The sequence below is a fragment of the Bombus affinis genome, chromosome 8 (assembly GCF_024516045.1).
Source record: "Bombus affinis isolate iyBomAffi1 chromosome 8, iyBomAffi1.2, whole genome shotgun sequence".
Classification (NCBI taxonomy): Eukaryota; Metazoa; Arthropoda; class Insecta; order Hymenoptera; family Apidae; genus Bombus; species Bombus affinis.
In genome coordinates, this window is record NC_066351.1 from 12043010 (window position 1) to 12063559 (window position 20550).

Below are 20550 nucleotides of genomic sequence, written 5' to 3' on the forward strand. Positions count from 1 at the left end.
TAAGGGAATAATATTTTACTTTACATTTTTTAATATAAGATATATATATATAATGTATATTATGAATACTGCATTATGATGGTTAATGCTTAATAAATAAATAAAGTTTTTAATCTCCTTCTTTTTACAAATACAATATAGCATTTGCTTAAAAATTCACACATTTTAAAACATTGTTTAAAAAATCATGCTGTTCTGTTAAAAAAACTTACAATATAGCAGTAACTAAATTAATGGAGCTATAAATAAGAATAGTTAATTTATAAACATGCATTTAAATTTATCAATTTAATGAAAGAGATTATATCTAAAAAATATACACTACCGATAATTTTTAATATGTTTTAACATGTTTTAATAAATCATAAATACTCTGAAACGTTGTTATTACAAGGTTGACTCCTTAATATTAGAATATAAAAATACCTAAATATAACAGGTTACCTTTAAATGACAAATATTTTTATTTCACTGAAAATATTATATGTTGTAATCATTGACAGTCACTTCGTTAACTGAGAATTTTTCGCCAAAAATGTGTACTTATTGATATATATTATTATTATTATATGTGTTATAGTCGACAATGCGTCTTTATCCACATACTCATTTCCGTGTATAAAAATAATAATGAGGCAAGAAATAAAAGTTATTATAATATATTTACGTTGTTACTTTATTAATCACCATAAGTTATATGCGTGAACAACTGAAATAATTGTTAATGATTTGTAGTGGAACATGAGTCAGAGGGCAATTCAAATCATGTTGTTGTTTTTTCTCGGAGTATCAAGACCGTTAGATTACAAGTAATGTAAGATCAAATAAACTCCGGGCAAAACATTGTCGCCGCTACATGCAACCGTCGAATGAAGACGAATTTGAATTTTCCGACTCTCCTCCGACCAGTATAAATAAACGAAAATCCTCACGACCTACGTCCTCTTCACACAAACATCTACAGATTTAAAGGCAACCTGAGTATAACAGATTTATTATTTGTGGAAAAATATAAATGTAGTGCAAACAATTTATCACAAACTTTGGTTACTCTTGTTAGGTAATCTTTGAGGCAAAGAATATACCTTAGATGAGCGATCAACCCCTGCCAGGCCTTTGGACTTTGGAGGCCCATCTACTATTTAAATGTAAAAATAAGAACTATAAATTCTATCATTTATAATATATTTGATAATTTAAATGCTTTTAACGAGTACTTCACTCAGCTAAAATATGAGTATGCACATTTTTATATGAAGATGAATATATAAAAAATGATCAATAATTTAAATATAGTTATACAGAAGCATTGGAGAATAAGAAAAAGCGAAATGTCGAAGATCTCATAATGTCGAAGATCTCGTAATGAATATGTATATAATGTACAACAGGAAAGGTAAAACTTGAAACGCAATCAGAACACAACAACGTGCACATTTCTAAAGACTAAAAAACTGAAAATGTAAATTGTTTCATAATTAGTCTAGTAAACCTTGAGTTCTTGTTGTGGGCTTGGACTATGCATAACTGAACGTGATATGTTGCCCATCTGAACAACAATTCTTTCCATGGCTGCTTCCGTCTCGACCAAACGTCGTCTCAGTTGATCTATCTCTATGTCTCCTGCCGCTTCTTGTGTTCCAGCATGTATAACATTACCAAACGTGTTCAGAGAATATACACGAATACTTACAATATTTTTAATTTTAGTCTAACAGTTTTTTGTTAAATTTATGATATAAATACGTGTGTGTTCTAATTGTGCAAACCTTGCATCATGCAACACCATTTAAAAATCTGATTAGATACTCAAAAAAACATGTACCTTATTTTTCAGTATTTCTTTAAAGGAACTAGCTTTCAAGGAAAACACTGCATTAATGATAATGTAAATCAAGTGTTGTCAATATCTCTCAAACATTTAAAGAACTTACGGTCCTTTAATTCCTCTATGGTAGGTGGCCTTTGTGGTGATGGGGACCTCTCCTTTTGATAATGCATTGTACCACCAGTCATTGCAGTAGCAAAAGCTTCAGGGCTAAATACCATTTTCCGAAATTCTTTCTCTGCTGCAACTCCTGGATATTCTGAAATGATTTCATTATCCGAATTTTTTCTCAGCACCTAATAAAATAAATTACAATAAGATTTCATAAAATTTAAATAAAGTTACCTAAATATCCAAATTTTATAGAATATTTTACCTTTACAATTGTATATAGGAAAAATAGTACAATGCCCGAAGTATATAATGGCATAATAATTCCCATAGTACCATTTCCTTTTGGTGCAGGAACAACATGTCCTGCACCTCCTAAAGGTGGTCTCATCTTTGGCACAACATGATCAGGTCTATCTGCTACCTTTGGTACAATATGAGAGGAAGGAATAGTTCTACCACGTTCTCTTAATGCAGGATGTAAACCACCTGCATGTGGAGGTGTACCTCGTTCTTGTTTTATGGTATCTAAAAATACAAATATTATTTCTTTAAATATTACTTGAAAAAAAAGAGTGTAAAACAAACAGAACTCAAAATTCCTTGTAATAATTCCTTTATAATTATTTTAGGTTTTATAGAAATGTTAGTATATTATCATTTTAGTCTATTACACACATTTAAAGCTATAACTATAGGCCAAACTTATTCCCATCTACTCATCTCTAGTTATACATACTTGTTCTTTTGGCAACCTGCCAAATAGAAGAGATAACTTGAATCTCCTTTCCATGTATAATTGGTTAATTTAATAATACCAAACTGATACTCTTTATTAGAAGTAATTACTAATTCAGTGATTCAATTCAAATGATATAATTATGTTAATAATAAAAGAAAGTTATTCACGCTTGTTAATAGTTAATGTCAAAAGTTTTAAATAAGACTTATTATAATTCTTACTGTGCGGCATTAAAATATGATATCTGATTAGATGTGGAGTTCCTAGTTGAGAAAGAGCTATACCAAAATGTATTTTAAGACAGAGGGAACTATTAAATGATCTGATTTCTTCTAAAACTTGTTTATAAGATTTTCCCAGGCTTTCTCTTTCAGCAAGAAATGTAGATAAATCTATACCACATCTAGCTAAAATTTCTTCTCTACACAAACTTGCACCTTGTGGTGTTAATTTTACAGTTTTCAAAACATCTCTTACTCTTGGATCAATTTGATGATGTTTCAGTATATTCTGACATATTTCATACATAATATCAGCAGCAGTGACATCACTTTCAAAGATTACATCGCAGCATGCTAATAAACATTTGAAAATTTAATTCATTGACAAGAAAAAAATATAATTTTCACTTTTAAATAATTAATTAAAAGGGAAAAAATTGAAGGCTACAGAAAAATATATGTGATTGTAATTAAGTAGCTAGTTTTTAAAAATTCAATATAAATAAAATTTCTTCGTAATATAATGTACTCTCTTTTATCTTCAATGAATTAGATATTTCGATAAAATCTTACCCGAATTGTCCGACGTATAATGTGGACTGACAGATGCTGTGAACATAGGATAGAAAATTTTCGGCCACAATACTGCAAAACACCCGATTACAATTGCTAGGACAAAAATCGCCTTTCTTGGACCGAAATTCGTTATTTCAGCCATATTCGTAAATTTGTCGTTCGTATCGTTCTCGCAACTTCGATAAATGGTAAAACAACTGTAGATCTTCCACTGGCACGTCCAGGGATCGCGAAAGTGGATGGAAGATACAGCGCACTGTCGTCTGCTATTTCTGTCATGGGACAGGGCTGTGTCTATCAGCTTTTACTCCCAAAACGTTTTTCTTTAATTTATTCTTAACAGAATTCGCAAATACATTTATAGAATCAAATGGCAAAGAACATATTTAAAAAGTGTAAGTCTTTCCGACTTGTTATACCTAACGCAATAAATATATTAAAAAGATTAACATAAAAGGAACTATGTTAAAAAGTTTGGAACATCCTTATATTTAGAAGCTGACTAATTTTTAATGATAATGATAGTGTAACAATACACAAACATTATACAGGAATAACGTAATTTTACTCAACTTTTTTTTTGTCTAGGATCAAAACACTCTATCTGTTACAAGAATAAGCCAAAAAGTAAGCCAGAAATAGCAGGTTCTGGCAATGTCACATAGGCAAAGAAAGACCTTGTCTGATAGATGGATGATAAAAATATATACAATTTATAGGTTATTGTTTTGCTGGCATTTATTTACAGAATTGTTTATACAGAAAAAGTGTAATAATACCCTAAAGTTGATAATGTTCTATATATTGAGTACAGAGTTGATAATTCCTTAAGGAATTTATTCTGGACCACCTCTCTGTAACAAAAAAGAATTAATTTAATAAAAATTTGTTCCTTTTCCATTGCATATGGATTTCAGAAAGTATTACATGAATATAAAGATCATAAATATCATAAATTCATCTAAATTCTAATAATTTATGTTCTATATGAATGGCAAGTTTGATTACATAAAGCACTGATAAAATAACAGAATACTTACATTAATATATGCAATTTCCTTTTCATCAATGGGTCGTCTTTGATAGCGTGGAGGAAGATAAATATCTTCTATTGTTGGTAAAACCACTACATCAGGTCCTGTTGCACCAATACTTTTTTGTGACATAGTCGGCCCTGCATGCACAGATGGTGTGGCTGTACCTGGATTAATTAACCAATAACAAGGATTTCAGTCGGCTTTTTCAACTGAAACATTCAAATGTCAACAGTAACTCTTGCTTGATATTATTACCTCTGCCACTTCCACCTTTACGAAATTTAATCAAAGGCACATGTGGTTTTACTACCTATTAAAATTTAAATCTTGTAAACTGAGTGATTTTATTATAGTCATATATTAACATACGGTATACTTTTTTTACAATTATACCGATGCACTGACCTTCCAACCTTTGCTTGCCATCATAATTGTTCTTTAATATCTTTCTGCTGTGTCTTATTCGAAGGCCAAGTTTTACTTGCAGCAGAAGCTTCTTTCGATCACTTTAAAACTTTAAGTAGATGGCGTGTCTTGACATACTTTAACGAACACAAAATAATCGTCAAATACCTGTGTGAAACCATTAATTTCGCGAAGCTAACATCATATGATATCACCAGAAATTAATAAGCAACTTTTCTACTTAACTTCGCTTAAGTACATCTAATTCAATTCAAACATAAATAGGCAAGAGGAATATGTAATGCAATGTATTGAATTTAAAAATTTGCCAAATTTAATTATCAATTTAGGTTACTTCATCTAATATATGACATTACGAAATAAGTGTGTCTATTATCTAATATTTTATCTCTAGAAATTTTCGTAACTACAACGGTTATTCATTTTTTTTTAAATTATTTTTTGCTATGTGTAGTAATATATTATGTAGTATTTAATATGGTAGGTGTAGATAATAAAAATACATATATTTATTTATATATATATAATATATATATATTGTAATAAATTTTATTGTAAATTTTACTTAATTCCAAAGTATTTGGTATCAGACAATTTCGTTTATAATACCACATAAAACGTGGCTATTTCAGCAGTCTTTCAATGACTACAATGACGTTAAGCATTGATATCATATTCAGATCTTAAACTTAGTCTACTTCTTCCATTCGTGAAGCATCTTCTTCTCCTTCCAAAGGAGGAACTTCTTCTGTTGTTTGCTCTTCTGGTATAGATTCTTCTTCATCGATACCAAGTCCCAACTTGATCATTCTATAAATTCTTGCAGCATGAACTTGTGGTTCATCCAATGTAAAACCTGAGGAAAGAAGTGCTGTTTCAAACAACAAAATTACTAAGTCTTTTACTGCTTTATCACTTTTATCAGCCTCTGCTTTTTGATGAAGGGTTTCGATAATAGCATGATCCGGATTTATCTCAAGGTGTTTCTTTGCTGCCATGTATCCCATAGTAGAAGTGTCTCTAAGAGCTTGAGCTTTCATGATCCTTTCCATATTGGCAGTCCAGCCATATTGTGAAGTGACTATACAGCAAGGTGAATTAACCAATCGGTTTGATACTACAACTTTTTCTACTTTGTTATCAAGAATATTTTTCATTACTTTACATAAATTTTCGTATTTAGCTTTGTCTTCTTCTCTTTTCTTTTTCTCTTCTTCGTCCTCAGGAAGTTCTAATCCTTCTTTGGTTACAGATACCAATTGCTTACCATCAAATTCTTTCATTTGTTGCACTACGTATTCGTCGATAGGTTCTGTCATATAAACTACTTCAAAGCCACGTTTTTTAACACGTTCAACAAATGAACTGTTTGCAACTTGTTCTTTATTCTCCCCAGTAATAAAGTAAATGTGCTTTTGATTCTCTTTCATTCTGCCTACATAGTCCTTAAGAGAGCATACTTCATCTCCAGAAGCTGAGGTATGATACCTCAAAAGATCTGACAATTTATTACGATTAGAACTATCTTCGTGAATACCTAATTTAATGTTTTTGCTAAATTGTTCATAGAATTTCTTATAGTTATCCTTGTCCTCTGTGAGTTCTTCGAACAATTCTATGCATTTTTTAACCAAGTTTTTGCGAATAACCTTTAAGATTTTATTTTGTTGCAGCATTTCGCGAGAGATATTTAGTGGAAGATCTTCACTATCGACTACTCCCTTCATGAAATTTAAGTATTCTGGAATTAACTGTTCACAATTGTCCATAATGAACACTCTCCTTACATACAGTTTGATATTATTTTTCCTCTTCTTATTTTCAAATAAATCAAATGGCATACGCCTTGGTACAAAAAGTAAAGCTCTGAACTCCAACTGACCTTCTACAGAGAAATGTTTAACAGCCAAATGATCTTCCCAATCATTTGTCAATGATTTGTAGAATTCACCATATTCTTCTTGCGTTATGTCATCAGGATTCCTAGTCCAGATGGGTTTTGTTTTGTTCAATTCTTCATCTTCGGTATACTTTTCTTTAATAGTCTTTTTCTTCTTTTTCTTTTCTTCACCCTCTGCTGTTTCTTCTTCCTCTACATCCTCAACCTCTGGTTTTCCATCACCCTCTTTTTTCTTTTCTTCTTCTTCTTCTTCAGCCTCATCTTCACTCAGCTCCTTTTCACGTTCCTTTTGTACTACTAATTTAATTGGATAACCAATGAATTGAGAATGCTTTTTTACAATTTCTTTGATTTTACTCTCTTCTAAGTATTCAGTTTGGTCTTCCTTTACATGTAGAACAATTTTTGTCCCTCGTCCTAATGGTTCTCCGGTATCATGTCTAACAGTAAACGATCCGCCAGCACTAGATTCCCATAGATACTGTTCGTCGTCATTGTGTCTGGAAACAACAGTCACCTTATCTGCTACTAAATAGGCAGAGTAAAAACCTACACCAAATTGTCCGATCATGGATATGTCTGCACCAGCTTGAAGCGCTTCCATAAAAGCTTTAGTACCAGACTTGGCAATTGTACCAAGATTATTTACCAGGTCAGCTTTGGTCATACCAATACCAGTATCAATGATGGTCAAAGTGCCATCATTTTTATTTGGAATAATTTTAATAAATAATTCTTTACCACTGTCAAGCTTAGAAGGATCTGTTAAAGACTCATAGCGTATTTTATCAAGAGCATCGCTAGAGTTTGAAATCAGTTCTCTCAGGAAAATTTCCTTGTTAGAATAAAAAGTATTGATAATCAATGACATAAGTTGAGCAATTTCTGCTTGAAAGGCAAAAGTTTCCACATCTTCAGCTTTTGTCTCCATCTCTGTTGACATCTGTAATATAAAAAAAAAAATTAAACTTATATCAATTCTTTTTAATCTTTATATAAAAAAATCTCGTACTTCTTTTATTTTTTCTAATATGTAATAATTACATCCATGTCATAAACATGTGCTATGTACCACATGTGTATATATACATATAGATGCAACAAAGCTTACTTTGCCAGTTTCATTACGAATTTAATCTAGGTGTGGTAAGATTTTTGGAAAGACAAAAACACATTCGCGTGAATAAAATACACGCGAATTAATAATTTGAATTGAACAAAAAGGATCAGTAATGAAAATGTTAACATAGTTTAGCATAATCATAAAACTACAGAAGTTTATCAATTAAAAGATTTATTAAATATGTGAATTTGATATAAACTTACCATATATTCCTTATCAGTCAATTTAAAGCAATTATGCTTTAATGTCCAGTTAAATTGATATATCTAAGAAATGATACACTTAACAAATGACACAGTACCACGTACCGGCAGTTTATAAAATGGAGTCGCGCTATGACTAGGATTCTCTTTATATACTTACCAAAATTCTAGAATGTTCTAGAATGTTCTAGAACTTTTGTACCCTTTTGAACACTCCATATCCGGTGGAATTTAAATCTATTTCAATGATCTTTAATCAATGAATTGCTTTTGTCTCTGCTATTGATATCGTTCGCCTGCCAAGAAATAAAAACACATAATTTTCCTTCAATCGAACAAAAATACGTGCTGTTCAAACGATAAAAATGACAATGATTCTTTTTCTCCCTAGCGCGGTATTTCCGGAATTTGTTATGAATTGATGTATCCAACATTATCAGACATGTGTACAATTAAAAAAATGGACAAACCATTTTTATACTAGCACTTTTGTTAATTACGATTAAGCTATTTTATTAGCATCATCAACGAGCATGCAAAATCGAAAAATTTCATTTATGGTTACTTTAAATAAATAGTTATCGACAAATATATCAAATTGAGTTATTAACAATCGTATTAAATTTTATGATTTGATTGTTTTAAATAATTATTTTCCCAGTAAAACTTTTCCAGTTAGTTTTCTCCGAATAATTTTGTCTTTAACATATTTAAGGAAAATCTTATCATTTTAAAAGATTCATAGCGTAATTATCTGTGTGGGTGAGATCCTAGAAATAATTCGTTCTTTGTCATTGTAATTTACCTATTATTCCGGTAGAATGTTTTAAGAAAAATATTCATCTCATGAGTCATAGCACATTACGCATATTTGTTGCGACCTTAAGAGAATACTAAGAAGTAGATTACTAATAATTGATAAATTAAATCATCAAAAAATTGTATAAGTATGAACGCATACGAGTTCCCTTTTACGTATGTTATTTTAAGAATTTCATTGTTGAATGTTTCAAAGAACCAAAGAATGATATATATGTGGATCTACGGTGGCGTACGAAGAAGCGTTTATAAAAAATTACGAAAATCCAGTCGGTATCGGAACGTACTTCTCCATGTATTGGAACGTGGCGCCCCCTAAGTTTGTTGTAAATACATAAGCCAATTTTTTATCTAGTCTTTGTTCAGGAATTAGTGGAATTTATATTTTATTAAATAATTATAGCCCTATAGTTTAACTCGTTTCTCTTAGGCAAGTGTATATCGGTTTACGATTCTTTTTGCTTCTTTCTTTATTTCCGATGCAATATAAAAATGAACCTATCAGAAGATATGCCTTTTAATTTGAGAACTTCTGTATAAAAAGAGCATAACTGCCTTTTTTTATTCGCCCGTGTTCGAATTTATTTTTAAGACGCGCCGATCGATAAGACAATGCCGAAGTTTGATTTCTTGGTACACGAAATATGACTACGCAAGAAAACGAAATATCGATGCTTGTAAGTTCTGAAATGTCCTTAATAGGTAATCGAGTCACGTGGCAATGACACTACTAGTATAATTACAAATGCCTAACCCGTAGATTTTCATGCTGAAGGAATACAGAAATGTTCGAAGCATGTAAGGCGCGATCTTTTTCTATTCATCGTGTTTCCACGTTGTTTATTCTACAAGACATCTTTCTTTCGTCGATATGGTCAGTAAGTATTTATCGGGATTTCTGGCGTTTTAGAAAATATTTTTATTCTTTCTTTCTGAAAATTTATATTTATTTACAATATATGTGTATATATATATATGGTTTTTTTTAATACTTATAGTTACATATATTTAATGATTTCATTAATTTTTACATCCATCGGTTTGCGGTTACTTGAGTAGCAAATCGAAACGGGGAAGAAGAATCGGTGAAGTTGATATGGCGAGGAGCTTAACTCCGGTAACCTAGCTTTATGATGTCGAATAATACTCATACAGCTAGATAACCAAAGAAAATGTCCGCGCCAAGATCTTCTTGTCGCTTCGAGTGTCGAAATACTTGCGAATTTAGTCGTGCCAGCCAATCAAACCGTCGAGAATCGAAAACCTTCTTTGCTGCCGGCCTATTCATCCGACAATGTCGGGCCTTCTATTCTCGAGATCGTAAAAATCGGTAAACATACGGATCGATCGTTAACGGCTGTTTATACGAGCGAGCGTCTCCCTCTCGATCGAAAATCCACTATTTCCCGGTGCAGATAATGGCATGCACGTGTCGATGGTGTCCCCACTCTGTAACAGAAAGAACGGAGAAATCGGAAACCGCTTTACAACAATCGTCCCTTTGTCGCGTAACCACGAATTGATTGATATGCGCACGGGTTTGAAAAGTGAAACACAACCGTTGACATTTCGGAGTGAAAGTTAGTCGGTAAGACGGGCCTTCGGGTAGAGGATAGCCAGAGGCTACGAGCGTATATCTGGAAATTTTTCCACCGTTACCAGGCCAAAGTCATTCTCTTCCTAAAAGCATGATAATGGAAAGCACCGAATGCAGAGAAAGCGGCGGGCATACGGTCACACGGTGTAACGTTTTCGATTTGTGTTGCTCGCTCCAGGTCGTTTAAGTGAAACGTAAATGGTCGAAGAAACGAGGCGATACGGTTTTGCTGAATCGTAGAACGCGCAACACGTTATATCGTTGCGTCATAATTACATTGGCTCCGTGCATCTTGCGGTATCATCGAGTTTCCTGGTTGCCATTTCCGACTGACTGATTCACAACTTTAACAAAAGTTATATCTGTAGAACACGAATATATCCAGATACAGAGATAAACTTCGAATTCCGAGAAATATCACGTGTAAATCATAAGGCGCGCGTTAAGTGTGGCGAATGTTAACCGAAGTAGTCTACTCGAGTCGGACGATATTCGTTAGAAAGAAAAGGAGATTCGTACGTTCAATCGTTGTACCGTCGATTATTATTCGGAACGTAATCTATATTTCGTGGTCGTAGCAACGATTTTGATAGCCAATGCTGTGCTTTTCATTCGGTCAGTCCACCAGTAGACCAGCACAATGTTTCGTAAGAACTACCATTTGGAGAAAGTTATGATCTCACGCTGCAGTACACGCGTGGCTGACTTCTATTTTATCATCAAGCTGTTCGGTGCTTCCCGCGCTTCTCCTCGCCTCTTTATCTGTACAACTTCTCAATCTCGATATGAAATACGGGCATGGACGTGAGTAGAAAAATAACATGAACTTTTCGGAAGACCACCGCCTTGCACAATGAGGATCTGACACATTTGCCAATAATTTTATATTTAAATAACACGCTTATCGAATCTGATAGGCGGGGAAATACGCCAGTATTAGCCGCCTTATCGAATTTCGCAACAGATAATTTAAAAAATTGCGACACGATCTTTGCTCTTTTTACTTGTTCGTTGATCTGTAATTTTTGAGAATGTAAAAATACGTTTGCGAATATCGACGGTGAAATATTTGTCGGAAATGAAATCGATGGCGGTAGATGGTTCGATAGAAACGATGCCGCGAGCGAATATCGTACTTACATCTCCGTGTACGCGTTTTATCACGAGAGTGAAAGTGCAAAAGATCCCATTAAGAAAAGACTAAAAGATAGAAAAATAAAGAAAGAAGAACCGTGGTATACTCACCTGAAAAACTGCCGGTTTATTTCTCGTTCGCTCTCGTATCGAGCGTAACAGGAAAACTGATCAGATAGATTTAGACTCGATTCAACGATAATCCCCGACTTTCTAAAACTCAATTTTCTTTATTTTTTCTCCCTGTTGAAAGCTGCTACAGCAACAAAGGCGACTGAGATTTCTAGCCTACTTTACCGCCGGAATGGCTTATCCAAGTTGTACAAGTCCATCGTCACGTACCTACGGCAAATATGAGCGAGTACCTATCTTTCATGATAAGCCGACCTTCGATTCGTTCCATTTGCTCGTCACGGCCTGTTGTTGCAGCTAACCTATGTAATTGTCGTACGTTCTCGTAAGAAAAACGACAGTGCCGAAAACTAAAATCCGTCGAATCGATCGTAGCTTGTTATCAAGATCGCGCTGAGAATTCGCTAAGTAATGGGGAAGATTTCTTGCAGGAATCGGTGACGGTTGCTCGAAGCTGAAAAATATTTTCGGCGTTGAATCTCAATGCTGGTCGGTTTAACGGTCTGATTAACAGTTCACGATTTAATTAACAATCCGGTGTCCAACCGTGGCATCGCAGGGTCTTTGCACGATACGTCTTATCGACCGTACGTTTTATCGAGAACTTTTCCGTTCCGTTCCTGAATTCGTTGCGCAACGATCAGAGATCCTGTTCGTGGCCGTTACGCGTCGACACGCGTGTTTTCTAAATCGCTAACTTACCCCCGCAGAGGAAAAATCATGACGGCAGGACGTTAACAGGCCAGACGTTAACAGAAATTTCACGAGCTAACGTTTCGAACGTGTACCCGTGGTAAATTAGTTTCCTAACGAGGTCGGTTTCCAATGTGACTTTCAACCGTTTACGTAAACACAGCTGTACGAGTACTTGAGATAATCGGGGCTAATGTCGCTTCACTTATAGTCATTATCACTTCGAATGTAGTTATCGAGCTTGATTTAACTTCCCTGCCGCGCTGCAACGGATCCAAAGGCGCGAAAAAACGAAGCCTCTCGACGAGAAGATTCACGGGATTTTCCTCGTTATTTCCAAAAATATCTTTCGCGTCTCGTGATTACTCGTGATTGACGCACCTCTACGAAAGCTAGTTTCCTCTGTTTACTGTCTCTCCTGTGAAAAACAAATTGATACAACGATTATTCGACAAAAATGTTTCGAGCCTTAAATAATGAGATTAAAAATAGAAGTCGCTGAACGTCAAAGAGGCGGACGACGTTTCGCAGATTCTGCCGGTCGAACTCTAAAGGATGAACTAGCGCTTAAGTCAAGCGAAAAGTAATCTTTTTGTTTAAGTGTACTGTACTGTTGTTTGTACTCCACAACTAATAGGAGGAAACGTCACGGTTAAATAGTACCTGTCTCGTTATTTACCTAACAAACGGAACGGTTTAACTTGCAAATTAATTTACAGTCGCCAATTGCGTAGTTGTTTGTCTTCATCTCCTAATATAACGTAGGATCGGTGGTTACCAAGGAAAGGATCGAAATTTTCAAATTAAAATTTTGCTGTTTCATTAGGAACCGGTTATTCGGTGACACTCGGACCCGTTTCGTCGGTGTCGCTCGCAACGAATCCAAGGATTCGCATCGCCAATGTTCCATATACACGCGGCGCAGTCGAACACGGCTATGCATATGTGCGTTTTATTTCTCGGTCGCTCGCTCTACCGTGCAAATCTCGAATGCATTCGCCGGTACGTTGAAGATCGTTCGCGATACAGGCTTCCGCAATGCCATAACGCTACCGCACCGCCGCGTCGCGTCGCGTCGCGTCGATCTTTGTAGCTGTGACGCAGAAAAGACGATCTTTTTTGCTCCTTGTCAGGCATAAAAAAAAAAGAAACGATTCAAACAGGTTTGTCGAAGTGGACGTGCGAGTCACGTTCGTGAGAATCGATTGGAATTTTTTTTCGAAATAAGAGGAGAACGATCGTGGAGACGCCGTATATTAATTAAGTCGTTTAATGGTCGATACGTTGAACGCTATAGCCGATGGGCCTGACTAATTACGCGTAACGGTTATCGGTTATGTTGTTATGTCCTTGCGCTAACACCAGCTCCAAGGTGAAAACGGTTTTTCAGGTAAGGCTTTAACGTCAACAAGAATTTGAAATCGCTGCGCGAGACAAATTTGAAGGTGAACTCTGATGATTCGAGGTAAAATTTGAAAACCGTCGAGTTCATTTTCGAACATCCATTCGGACGAAATCTGAAAAGGAAGCACGATATTAGGAACGTCGCGTAAAATTTGGAGCGTATGGGGGAACAAGAGGAACAAGAGCGTTCGAACGGCGGTTATTTTTCCACGGTAGTCAGATGCAACCTGTTGCTAAGAGGCTCGAGGAAATTCGCACGCGAAACGGTGCGAATCGGCAACGGGTAGACTCGGCTCGGAGCAGCGCGAAGAATCGAGCGAGAAGAAACGTCGAAGTTTTCGAGTTTAAACCGCGAAATCTCATAGATAAGAAGGGGAGAAAAAATAGAGAACGGTGGAATGGCCGTTCGAGAAGAGAATAGACGATAGGAAGGAAACGGATAGCCGCGAACTAGATAGGTAAGAACGCAAACGCGGCAATTTTCGCCTCGACCTTGTCAAGCGATCGTGTTTGCCGGTGATCAACGATTTATGCGACCTTCGTTATTAAATCATTGAATTCCAATCGAAAGCTTTTCGTGCTAATTTATCAGAATTTCGGGTTAGAATGCGTTGTCCTTGCGGAGATAATCGTTTCTTTGATCGAATCGAAGAGAATTCGATTCGAGGTAAGCTGCTCCGAAATAAAAATTTTGTTTGGACTCGAAATTTGGAATAGGATTTAGAGGTTCGAAGATGGAATCGAACGGTGTCCGAATCGGTGACGCGCTATGTCTTTCGATACGAAAAAGAGAGGAGAGCATACCTGTTGCTCGAAGTGGAGGACACGGCCGAGTCGATACGTGAATTTTAAGTCCGCTACTGCTTGCTCCGTCTTACCAAGGGCACATAGACTCGGATCAAAAGAAGAGGAAAGAGAGGAGTCACACCTGGCGCGGTACGAGATGAGATCACTACCGCACTCACTGATCAACTGGCCCCGCGCCCCACGTCCGGGGCCGCACGCACCTTTCGCGTTACCCCTGCCCCCTCGAACTCCGGAACCTAGAGCTCGTTGCCCCCCTCGCGGTCCTTTCGGCCTGTTCAGTCCCCTCTACATCCTCTTTACCTCTTCAGCGTCGCTTCGAACGCTCATTGGTCCGTTCAAATCGACGTCGTGACGTCATCGAACCGAACTGCCGGTATACGTACGAGATTCTCTCTCGAACGAGTCTCTCTCTTCTCTTTCCTTTCCTCTCCTTACCCCTCTGCTTTCTACCCCGCTCCGTTTCGCTGCTTACCGCTCCACTCCCCCTCGCGGATCCTCCCTTTTCTTTCGTCTCTTCTTTCCCCCGTGTGCTCTTCGCTCGGTCTCTTCTTTCCTCGAGCCGACTACCTGTCCTCCTACCTATATACATCCGTCTTCTATCGTTCTCTTCTTCTCCCTCTCCTTCTTTGGTCGGTCTTCTCGTTTGGCCGGCTCTCTCGCAACTTCACCGCGGCATCCCTGTCTTTCTACCTGGTTGATTCGTTCTTTATCGCGTTGCCTCGTTTGCCTTTCCTCGCGCCGGCATCTCGTTCTTCTCGTTCTCCTCGTTCCCGAATACTCTTCTGGTTTGCCGCGAGTTCACGATCCTTCCACGCGGCGCGTCGTCTCGTATATTCCCCTCTTGTCTCTATCGTTTTATAGGTATCCGTTGACCCGCGTGCCTTTTTCCCACTTTTTGTCCTCCAAGATCCTCGTCGATTCTTCGAGAGGAGGTTGCGTTTCGTTCGCCAGTGGGTCGCCCCATCGTCTCCTTTTTCTCACTTTCTTCACTGTCAGTTTGGACGCTCCAATTTCCAATTCCTCTGTTCGGCACGATGTACGACGCGATGTTCCATGTTCCAAGCTCTCTTCTTCGCTGTCTATGGCTGTGTCGTGTCGTTGGCCGGTGCGTGTCGGCGACTCGAATCCGAACGTTCGAAGGAGCGCGGATCCATCAAGTCGAATCGTTGTTTCTTTCCTGCGGCTCGGTCGCGGCTATACCGGTCGCCGGCCGACGAGATTGTCCGCAAGAGGTTCGCCGCCGTGGTTGCCGCCACCGTCACCGCCACCGCCACCGCCACCGCCATCGCCACCGCCACCGCCAACGTCGTCGCCACAACGGAGCGAGAGTAGCCCGCCAGGTATATAGGGAGACAGAAAAAGGGAAAAAAGGACGCATTCCAACGGCTATAGTCGGTCCATAACGATTCCTATACGTTGAGAGTGCGCAACGAACAACCAATGACCCCTCTACCGATCTCTCGCGCCTCCTCCTTTTCCCTCCTTCCCACCCTCCTATTTCTCTTTCCTTTCACATCCTCTCCTTCTTCGTTTCTCCTCTTCCTCCTGTTCTCTCTTCTGCGTTTTGCACGTTTCCACGTGTCTCGTCTCGTCTTGTCCCTCTTTTTCTTTCCTCTGTCTTCTTTTCCCTTCTCTTCTCTCTTCTCTTCTGTCCTCGCTCACCGGTCGTTTCGCTCGCGTACCTGTCTACGTACGTTTACCTGTACGTGTGCGCCGCGTACACCGCGATCGAGGTGAAGGCTCGGCCTCGTACGTACCTCTCTACGTAGCCGGTCTGTCCTCTCGTTTTTCGAAGAAAATTCACGACGTCACCGCAATGATCGTCGACGAGTCGAATATTTCTCGAACGCCCGAATCACCTCTCTTACTTGGCCCTTCTCGAATATCCTCAACGAGCTCCTCGGCTTTGCGCTTCCCTTTGCCAATCCAATCCAATCCAATCGATGCAACGATTCGTGCCTTCGCATCGACCATCTATCCCAAGCCCGACCCTACCTACCTGCAATTACACGACCTCGTCGAGAAGAATTCGTCGGGATTTTCTTCGTTCCGTTTGCTCACGAGGAAACTTTTCGTCGGCTTCTGTCGAATCTATTAGCGATGGAACACGAGAATTCGTGGGGACGATCCGGCAACGCACCTGGCGTGGGAATCTCTACGTGCCTCGGCGATACGCGTTTTTTCTCGATTTCTCGACAAAATTTCGTAACAGAATAAATCGTTGCGCTTTTATCTCGAACACGGTTGCTTATTACCTTCGGAATTCTCGAGCGACGAATTCTTTCTCGAACGTGGGATCTAATAACTCGTTTCGAGGTGCGATAGCTACTTGGCCGTCCGATACTTCAACCCGGATGCGTTGCTCTTGCCGCTGAAAAATTGCCACTCGCAACGTCTATCGTCTGCTCGTCGCCATCCGCGTGTCTTACTTACTAATTGGCGGTACGTGACGTCGAATGTAAAATATATTTTCAGTCTCGAGTTTAAATCGCGCATTAAGCGTGGCGTGCCACGAAAACGACGGCTATTTCGGCCACGGCTCGACGCTCGTTGTTCCAAGGCAATCGCTTTTTTTTGTTTTTTACACGACTGTTTAGTTGGTTGGAGAATAAGGGCCCGCTAAAAGTAACCCTAAAAATAATTAGTTTCGGAGGGAAGATTTCTTTTCCATCTTTTTCTTTCGTTCAGACGCCTTTTACGTTCAAACGCATTTATGCACCCCACAGATACGCCTCCTTGAACGATGTAGAATCGGTTCCGCTGTCTGAAAGTACGTCCTGGGAAGTTCCGCGACTACTACACGTGTCATCCATTTTCAGTTTGTGGGAAAGGCAGCGCCGTGACGGAAGGCATGTGCACGAGCGGTTTGATGTACAATTGCAATTTCAACGTTGCCAAAGGTCACAGGATGAAAGATCGATGGTTCGCGATTCTCGAAAATAATTTGGTCGTAGCGAATAACAGCGAAACGCTTCGTTATTCACGCTTCGTAGCCGCGAGCGTGGCGCTTAATTTGCTTTCCGATTCTTCGATTCGACAGACGCAAACTAACGATTTTCTTTTCTCGAAAATAAATTCGTTCTTTATTCGGTTGAAACAGCAGGAAACAAAGAACCGGCGAACTTTCGGACCCCAACTTATTCTTGGAATGTTATTGCAACGTTAAGCCGTACGTGACGCTTACGTGAATGAAATTTTGCATGCGTATCGCTTTGCCCTGGAGTGGCAGGACCTCGAAGGTCGAATTCGATATTGCTTTTTCGGCTTGTACCACAAATTTACAACGGCAAATGACGACATGTACCGCAAGAATACCTGTGTTCCTTCCCTCTCTTTTAACAAGCATCCTCCGTTCCACGCGGGTACGAAATTATCGATGGAAAAACGGATGGATACCGTTTCTATTCAAGATCGGACAACTGAAGAGAACAGAGAAACAAGGGAATGTATTGTGCCTGAAAATCCTCGAACGTAAATGGAAAATCTACTTAAATACTACAATTTATGACAAAGAATTTCCTCGCTTAATGGCTGCTTCCGAAGCTTAGCCGAGAACGGTGGTCGGTCAAGGACGATTTTTATTGTTCGTTTCGAAGAAGGATCCTTCGGGAGGATCGGTACTGTTATATCCCTGTTCTGGTAACTCACCTGCGTCTGTCCAGGTATAAAGCTGATTCCGCCCTGCGTACAAGCGTTGGCGTCACGAGCTCACGCCCTTCGACTTCCGCCGGATGTATGTCGTCCTTGCGTTTCTCCCTGTTTTCCTTGTATACACCTGACTTTTTATTACTTAAATCAGCCACTGATACGCAGTCGAATCGTCGATCGGCCATCGAATCTCGTAAGTAAGATAAGAAACGATCTCGTTCGTCGAACGATTTCGAAACTGTTCGAAAGTAAAGAAAAATCACACTTTCCTTGCATGGCGCGTCCAATTATTACATTGAGAATACACGCGTATACGTATACCTGCGAAATATACGAAGGCACATGGAAAATAAAACGCTCTGAAAATCGTGGAATCGAGGTTCTCATTCGCATTCGTTACGATTACGCGGAAGAATGTGAAACGATTTACGCGGTGGCCATGCGCTACTACCAATGAAAGCAATTTGAATAGACGCGAAGCCGTTAATCGTTTAGGCGTGCAGTTCACGAAATCGTAATCGTAACAAGAAGCGAAATACGTTCCTTACGTTCAGAGATCTTTTCATGAATTTTTGATCGCTTTTGGTTGCCGTTAATCGTGGCCATTGTGCGTGATAAACGACATAAAGAGAAGAATATAAAATCGTCGATCGCACGCAGACAGAAACGTTTTTCTCTGCATTCGAAGAGATTTGTTCGACGGAAACCGTCGTAAAGTTCGAACCGTTGGCACGATGAACGACCGTTACCGGGAGAAGACTATAGAAATCGGTTCGCACCTGCCTGGTCCGGTAAAAAGAAAAACCTACCCAGAACCCCCGTGAGCCCCGAGGTCCAAGGTAAGTTTATGGATGTCTCGCCCCTTATTCGTGACGGCCCCGGCACAGGTTTTGGATTTAGAGAGATTTCCGACGCTCCCGTGTTTTCTTATAGGGTTACCGCTGTCGCATCTTTCCCTCCGTGTCTATTTCTTCCCGGAATAATAATAATAATCCCTGCCTATATCATAAATATTTCGCATTTTGTGTTTGAGATTCACCTTCATTTTCATTGGATTGCCGTATGAAAAATTACACTGCCAGCTATCGCGTACCGCGCGTACAGCTCGAAGATTTTAAGACGACGAAGCTGGCAACGACAGATCATGGCAGAAGGAACGAATGAAACATCGACGACAAAGTCGATTTCGAACGGTACCCTATGTAGATGTCACGGTTATCCACGGGGAAGATTCGTACCCTCTGCTGCGAGACGCTGCTTGATACTTTCCCAATGACTGTACCATTACGACGAATCTAATCTTTTATTTTTCCAGAATCGTTCCATTCGTTACGCGACTCGGGCTAAGCTTTACGAAAGATCGTTCGAGTCCTCTTATTTCCTCCACCTTTCTCCGATTATCGTTGCCTATCTTGTACGCGTGTATTTGGAGATGTATCTTCGACTCGATCGACCAATCTCTTAAACTCGTTTCGATCCTACCGAAAGAAGATCGCGCGGTTTCAACGAATAAACGCGTTGGTGGTTTCACGAGAGCATTCGGCCTAACGTTTTCTAAGCGATACCGTTTCACATTTCCATACGATTAGGAATCTGAAAGGCTAATCCCCCAGGTTAACAGCTTCATTCCGTCCAGAGTTAACGATCTTCGAAACATCGCGGTCTATCGAATTTTACGATGCGTTCGAGACGATGTTTCCGTACAACACGGGAGAAAGCGTAGGCAACGATTCTTACGTTGAAGTTAAACGAACGTTGTTTCCATCGAGACAAGAAAAATTCGATCGATCGGAGCTCGATTCGACGTTGACGGAAGATACGCGAAAGAAAGTCGCGTTGCCGAGAAATCGACATTGCGGTTGCGGGTCTGCAAGTATCGAAGTCTCCGAACGACTAGATACACGACGAACGTGTTACGTCTCTTACGCCGTATGGCGATCGATCTTACAATTGTAATTTCCTAGGAGATTTTAGCTTAGTAGAGCTCCTCCCACGAGGCTAGCAAAAGTTTCAAGTTTCCATAGGACTTCCAGAGCGTTCGACGGTTGGTAAGCCGAATCGGAAAGAACAAATGACGAACGTGTAGGAAGTCGGCAACAGCAGAAGCAAGAGAATCTCGGTTGATTCTGACGGTGAAACGTGCCGAACG

The 20550-nt window shown here is 38.9% G+C and overlaps 3 protein-coding genes and 3 long non-coding RNA genes across 12 annotated transcripts in view; 2 read left to right on the forward strand and 4 right to left on the reverse strand.

Annotated features, from left to right (window-relative positions):
* LOC126919168 (ABC transporter F family member 4-like) overlaps positions 1 to 3722 on the reverse strand; it is a 6426-nt gene extending 2704 nt beyond the window's left edge. The window contains exons 1-5 of one of the 6 annotated variants that reach the window (XM_050727930.1): positions 3476 to 3722; positions 2903 to 3256; positions 2205 to 2467; positions 1935 to 2124; positions 1086 to 1135 (exon numbers count right to left, since the gene is read on the reverse strand). In XM_050727930.1, coding sequence (XP_050583887.1) covers positions 1086 to 1135; positions 1935 to 2124; positions 2205 to 2467; positions 2903 to 3256; positions 3476 to 3620 — 1002 coding nt within the window. In that variant the 5' untranslated portion in view covers positions 3621 to 3722. Of the gene's footprint in view, positions 1 to 1085; positions 1139 to 1492; positions 1633 to 1825; positions 1873 to 1934; positions 2125 to 2204; positions 2468 to 2902; positions 3257 to 3475 lie in introns of all 6 variants that reach the window. The other 5 variants (XM_050727932.1, XM_050727931.1, XM_050727929.1 and 2 more) reach the window with 5 other exon arrangements.
* Positions 1 to 5214, reverse strand: part of LOC126919189 (alpha-ketoglutarate dehydrogenase component 4) — a 53231-nt gene extending 48017 nt beyond the window's left edge. The window contains exons 1-4 of one of the 2 annotated variants that reach the window (XM_050727996.1): positions 4921 to 5198; positions 4771 to 4825; positions 4519 to 4679; positions 4191 to 4332 (exon numbers count right to left, since the gene is read on the reverse strand). In XM_050727996.1, the coding sequence (XP_050583953.1) occupies positions 4315 to 4332; positions 4519 to 4679; positions 4771 to 4825; positions 4921 to 4944 (258 nt within the window). In that variant the 5' untranslated portion in view covers positions 4945 to 5198 and the 3' untranslated portion in view covers positions 4191 to 4314. Of the gene's footprint in view, positions 1 to 4190; positions 4333 to 4518; positions 4680 to 4770; positions 4826 to 4920 lie in introns of those variants that run through there. The other variant, XM_050727997.1, reaches the window with a different exon arrangement.
* LOC126919195 (uncharacterized) lies at positions 666 to 2015 on the forward strand. Its single transcript, XR_007711523.1, has 2 exons — positions 666 to 981; positions 1061 to 2015. It is a non-coding gene; the product is annotated as an uncharacterized LOC126919195 (long non-coding RNA).
* On the forward strand, positions 3758 to 4245 carry LOC126919193 (uncharacterized). Its single transcript, XR_007711521.1, has 2 exons — positions 3758 to 3873; positions 4067 to 4245. It is a non-coding gene; the product is annotated as an uncharacterized LOC126919193 (long non-coding RNA).
* Positions 5215 to 5449: 235 nt separating the features above from the next.
* On the reverse strand, positions 5450 to 8334 carry LOC126919167 (heat shock protein 83). Its single transcript, XM_050727927.1, has 2 exons — positions 8168 to 8334; positions 5450 to 7784 (listed from the first exon to the last, which is right to left on the reverse strand). Exons 1-2 carry the CDS (start codon positions 8168 to 8170, stop codon positions 5631 to 5633), a joined length of 2157 nt encoding a protein of 718 aa, XP_050583884.1. The 5' UTR covers positions 8171 to 8334; the 3' UTR covers positions 5450 to 5630.
* A 974-nt stretch (positions 8335 to 9308) lies between these two features.
* Positions 9309 to 16304, reverse strand: LOC126919316 (uncharacterized). Its single transcript, XR_007711553.1, has 3 exons — positions 14751 to 16304; positions 11103 to 12960; positions 9309 to 10927 (listed from the first exon to the last, which is right to left on the reverse strand). It is a non-coding gene; the product is annotated as an uncharacterized LOC126919316 (long non-coding RNA).
* Positions 16305 to 20550: the final 4246 nt, after the last annotated feature.